The sequence below is a fragment of the Protopterus annectens genome, chromosome 1.part2, assembly GCF_019279795.1.
Source record: "Protopterus annectens isolate FY-2018-M chromosome 1.part2, PAN1.0, whole genome shotgun sequence".
NCBI classification, from domain to species: Eukaryota; Metazoa; Chordata; order Ceratodontiformes; family Protopteridae; genus Protopterus; species Protopterus annectens.
In genome coordinates, this window is record NC_056727.1 from 1,250,610,434 (window position 1) to 1,250,616,504 (window position 6,071).

Consider the following 6,071-nt stretch of genomic DNA (forward strand, 5'->3'; position numbering starts at 1 on the left):
TTTGGTGTATTGGCTTTTTTGTTGGAGGTATAACCTTGTATATATATTTAATTGCTTCCCATTACGGGGGCACCTGACGTGGGACAAGAAAAACTGATGTAATGGCGTTGGCTGCATGCTTTATACCCCTGACTACCTGATGTCATGGAAGATGAGACAGCAACAGACGCAGGACCCAAGACTTTGATAATCAAGCCGACTGATGGCTACTGCTAGCAGATACCCCAAATGTGATGACTGCAACAGTGAATACACTCAAACATCTACATTTATGATAAGTGCACACAACTGTACTTTCCTCACAGACTGGATCTTCTCATTCAAGAACAAGGATGTTTTATACAGCCTAACATCAATCAACTTCAGTTTGCCTGGATGACAAGATTTTAATTCCTTTTAGGCACCTATTTAATGAGGACCTATAGCAGACACTAATGCAAGCAAGAAGCCTGCTACTAGAAAATCATATATTAGCAAATGGAAAGGGTTTTCTGGTTGGTACAAAAACATAACCAGCACTAGTTGTTCACTGGTTCTGCAATATTTGTGGGAGTTGCTATTGTATGGCCTTGCCTTATTTCTCTTTCAAGGTTCATTTACCATCCAGTTCAGCATGTCTGCCAATGGATCCTCTGCTTTCAATGCAGTCATGTCAAAATGTTCTTGAAACAGGTTTTGCATAAGAGGCTTCTAAGAAAACTAATGTCCCCTCCTTAGGATCTTTTGCGTTAGAGAAGCTAATACTTCCATTTTAACCAACTAATCGACTTGAAATTGTTAACATGGAAAACAGTTTTACAGATATTACATCCTGGTGGATTAAATCAGGAAGTGTCCGTGAAATTTTAAAGATTATGTTTAATGTAAAAATTTGTGTCATCTTTGTCACTTTTTGAGGGGTTCTTCTAAAATTTCTTCTGTTAATTTCTTCATCAAATTTTGTACATGTTTATTAAGAATGGTTGAAACGTAATGAGAATGTATACTGTCATTTTAAATGTGGGGGTGGGTACTTTTTTGGGTGATTGTATTTGTCAATTAATTAATTGAGCAAATTGTATAATTGTATTATTGGGAAATTTCTAAGATGATTGCTATATAAGATGCTGGTGTTTAAGGAAATATCCCTTGAAGGCGAAAGGCCGAGGTGCCAGGATTAAAATATACTTGGTGGTCCATCTACTTCGTGTGGCGTGTTTTACTTCTTATTTTTGATGGGACTGCTTGTCGTTTTTGGTGTTTGAAGTTTTACAGACTACTCTGACCTCTGCAAATAAGGCTGAGTTGCAAACTCTTATGTTGTCAACCCTTTAAATTTTCTGTAGGTACAAAGTTACTTTAAGAACTAATCCTTTTATGCCTAAAATGGTAGAGGTGTTCACTTTAAGCCAAATTATCCATCTCTTCAGTTTCTTCCCTGGTCGTAAAAATGAGGGAGAAAGGGTACTCCTTGCCTTTGATGTCCTTATAGAGCTTTAGTACTATCTTGACCAAACTAAATATTTCAGATCTTGGGATCAATTTTTCATTTCTTATGAAATTAAGAAGAATGGGCAACCTATGTCAAAACGGACAGTTTCCAAATGGTTGTCCAAGGTTGTTACCTTTTGTTGTAGTAGCCATTACAAAACTATTTCAGCCAGGGTCCACTTTACCAGGTCTTTGGATTCATATGTGGCTCTTTGGTAAGGGTTGAATTCTAGAAGTATTCTAGAAGCTGCTACTTGGTCCTTTGTACATACTTTTGCAAAGCACAATGTGCAGTTGCTTCTACGAGGCTAGATGAAGTTTTGCTAGGACCATCAGGGGCTCCTGGACTCTTCTCCTTCCACCTCCCAAATGTAGTTTGCTAAGGTGACCTACCCATATAGGTAAGGTTACTGAGGCGGTGATCAATGTGATGAATATAGTGCAAGTTAAGCTTTTCCATAAGCAGTTGATTTTCAAATAACTGCTACAGTAGCTACTCCCTCACTCCACACCCCCTTGATTTTTTGTGCGTTTTTTATGCTAAGGTGTAGGCATTTATTCTGTTCCTAACATTGTCCCTTCAGGGCTCAGTTTCTCCTCCTCTCTGCTGTCAGGAAAGCTCTGAAGGGCTTCATACTCAAACTTGTCTTTTAGTCAGGTCAGCTGAAGCTTCCTTGCCAGTTTAGATGTGTGAAAGGTTCTCTGAAGCTTTGGAAGCTTGCTGGCTGTTATATCCTTTGCAGAGTGTAACCAACATAGCTAATACTACAGCAGCAGTGATCATTTAAGCATATACTGTACAAGTTCAACTTGCACAAATGTACTTATCTTTTGCATTCTCATTTAGTTGCTGTACATGTACTTCTGACTTATTTCAGACATCTGTATGATTTGAGTCTCAGATATTCCATTATCTTTCTGTGTATTGCATCTATTTCTCTCCATTGTGACCCATGTTAGAGGAGAGATTGTGACCCAGCATAAGCTGGTCAAGCAGTTCATTAAGAGTGTTCTATTTCTCTCTCTTCCTTTGACGAACCCTTATCCATGGGACTTGCGATTTCATGATAAACAGGCTTTCACTATTCAAGCTCTCTGGTTTGGTAGCTTTTAAGTTTTCTTCTTGGAGAATGCTTTTTCTAGTGAACATCACCTTTGCTCATAGTATCTTGGAGCTTCAGACCTTTTATTTGTAGGGAGCTACCTGTCCATCCATTTTCCTGTTTTCTTATGATAGTAGAAGCCTGTGGTGGAGGAGGCCTTTCTGTCTTGGATGTGCACCGCCCAATCAGGTTTTGCTTGAGGAAATTGCATGAGATCTGGAAGGCAAAGGTTGACTGGGCAATTTACAGACGTACCCTCTTTAACTGGATTGCATGCTGCATTTTTTTCAGTTGACTAACCATCCATTGGAAAATTCTGCCGGTAAAGATTACTGCATGGTTGCTTTCATTGCAACAAACTCCTAATAGAAGCCACTAAATGAAAGTTTGTTGAGTATGTGCTTATAATTTTGTGAACTATGTAGGTAAACAGTCTTCATTGTTTTTGCTTTTTTTGCCCCAGATGCCTGCCAATCATCCGTCATTCTCTTGGACAATTAGATAATGTTTCCCATCACCAGGACAAGGGTTAGCCAAGAAGAGACATCAGTCAGCCAGCCATCAGTGGTGTCTTGAGATTTCATTTTAATTTTGCCCTACAGCCATGTGTCAGCAAGATAAGAATACCCACAAATGGCTCTGCAGTGGGCTGACCGCACTGGACTCTGATTACTTGTGTTCCCAGCAAGCAGTCCCCAACCCCACTCGCACAGTAAGGCACTACAAACAGCCCTCCCATTTCTCAAACAAAGGGTAATCATGTCCGACCATGTGTAGCACCTTCGTCTTTGCCCATTCTTCTCTCTCTCATCCCTGTCTGGCTTCAGCAGTGTTTGGAGCCACTAGTTAAATTTTGGTCTCAGGTTTACAGATGATTACTACACTATTGACTTGGGGGAACTTTTAAGCCTAGCCATGCTACCCAAGGGACAGAATCAAAACACATACCTTGCGTCTGTAATGTAATCACCCTAGCCATTATGCCAGCCCCTAATCCCTTGCAGGAGTGTGTATATAAATTATTATTGACCCGTTGCTCAAAATGCATCCTTAGCTGTACTCTTTTCTGGTGAAGTTATCTGAAGAGGTAAGGTTTTCTTGGGTTGTAGTTAGGGCTTCTCCTTTCTTTGCTAAGGAAACAAGGTAAATCATTTCTTTTTCTTATTTCATAGTAAAAGTGCTTGCTGTGTGGTTGAAAGAGTTAGTGAGTTGGCAGACTCTAGAGCTGGGTACACACACTTAATGTAGTGGAAGATTTTACAGCTTGCTGTTGACGTAGGTTGCACTAATCCTGATATCAGAAGCTTCTGCAGAAAAGGTGCCAGACTGGAATGAAAAATGGGATAAACGCCATCACAGACCCCCAAGTGAGAGGCCCATCATAGGTAACTTTACACAGTGAGAATGTCTTTCATTTTTGCTTTTGTTGTATCAGATTTCTGTTGATGCATGATCTTGTTGGGATTACAGTATAATGCCAATACTAAAATACACTTGTCTTTCACAGCCAATTCCTAGACTGTTCTTCGCTGGAGAGCATACAATTCGCAACTACCCTGCCACTGTACATGGTGCTCTGCTCAGTGGACTAAGGGAAGCTGGTCGAATTGCAGACCAGTTCCTGGGAGCCATGTATACACTTCCCCGCCAGCCTACAACAGTAGTTCCTGCACAGCCATCACCGAATATCTGAGACTGCAGAAGTAATCTTGATGAACTGTTTAAATCTCTATAGTAGCATGTGCTTGAGAGTTTAGCTCATCTACAACTGAATTGCCCCCTAGTTTATTTTTGGAATTGTTATTGTGGAGCAGACTTACACAAACAATGAGCCTAAAGAGAGCGTCTTAAGTGGGAGGGGCATATCTACTCCAAGCATTTGAACCAACTGAGTGTCGGCTGGTGAAACTGTATGTCTGGAACTTTGTAGCATTAACTCTTTGCAAAGTATGGCTGTTAACAGACATTACAGCATCCTTTTTTGTGTGCTTCAACTTTATTTTTTTTTAATTTGGTATACTGTAAAATTGTGAGCAGTTTTTCTACTATGAATTGTTTGCTTATAACATAGATGTTTTTCTTGGGGGTTGTGCAGCTGCTAGCGAACTATATTTTGCATACAATGTCTTTTTTACTCAAAAGAAATGTGTAGACTTCACTAAAATTAAAATTCTCTTTTTTTTTCAACTGTTTTGTTAGTATGTCAGTTTAGACTTTGATATTGCGGGTCCTTTTTTGTAAAGGAGTATATGCAACCCAAAAACTGGACATTTGCAGAATTTTTCTCCGTTTTACTTTAATCACTTCATTCAGCACTACACTTAAGCAGGATGACAGATCAGGTGAAATCATGTAGCAGCGCAGTTATCCGGAGTTCAGATAGTGCTCACAGATTTATTACCCACTGATGGCATATTTTTTTTGTTGGACACACGTCATTTATTTTGTGAAGTAATAGTGTGTAAAAGACTGGTCTACAAAACTAAAAGGATTGGATTTGAATTTCTCTGCTTACATGCCTACTGTGATCCTAAAGAAGTCTGTTAAATTCCCTGTACGTCTAGGACACATCTGAAAAAGAACTGATAACTTTGGTTGCTTTTGATTTAGTTTATTTTTCCATGTTATTCATTTTATCATAGTTGTGTACCAGCTTTAAAACAATAATTCAGTGTTCAATTGATCTGTACAAGTTATCTTTTAGTTTACCTCATATCTGTTCTGTATTGAGCCTTCCCTGTTGCTTGAGTTTCACACACAGGGCAATCCTGTGAGGTAGCAGCCAGTATGACAAGATGTTTTCCATATGTGTGAATCCTATTTCACCTTTAAGCCAGTATCCGTATTACTGGTGAGACTTCAGAGCTGTCTGTGCATTTGAGTGCTTTAGAGTATTGTTTTATAAGCAAAGCAGTCATATAAGTTATAAACCTGACTATTATGCTAATCCATGCTGTTGATTTTAAGCAATGATCGATGTTCTCTCCTAACTGTCCTCAACAAGTGAGTAATTCAGGTCCAATTGGAGCCAACTTCGGCCACTCTTAGACATTGGAACCAAGGCTCAGGCTCTTTCCCTTGCCCTTAATCCCTACCTTGTACTGTTACCTCGGATCTTGTTCAGAATATTAAATCTGCTTTTAGTTAATTATAACATCAAGGTTGTATTTTGGACTAACTTTTGTGCTTTTGAGTTACCACAAACCTGAAAAGGCTGTTATTAAGCAAATCCAATAACTGTGAATCCCTCTTTTAGCATCTGTAGACTATGCTGAAAGCCTGACTCACAGGCTACCAGAAGTGGCAGCCTGTAGCAAGTATCCATGCATTAAATTATACAGTGTCAATCTCACTTCTTATCCTGCAGTTATATAATGTGCCAACTCCATTAGCCCAGCTTTACAAAAATGTATTCTTTCTCATTTCTTGTGTTATTGGTTAACTTTCAGTGAGTGATTTAAAAAAAAAACTGTTAAACTACTGTCATTGTTGAATCAG

General features: G+C 39.1%; 1 protein-coding gene across 1 annotated transcript in view; it reads left to right on the top strand.

The window, feature by feature from the left end:
- The window catches only part of KDM1A (lysine demethylase 1A), a gene marked incomplete in the record, with an annotated part of 2,315,042 nt that extends 2,310,282 nt beyond the window's left edge, over window positions 1-4,760 (top strand). Inside the window, 1 exon segment of the mRNA XM_044060124.1 lies at window positions 4,081-4,760. Coding sequence (XP_043916059.1) covers window positions 4,081-4,266 — 186 coding nt within the window.
- Between the last annotated feature and the right edge of the window lie 1,311 nt (window positions 4,761-6,071).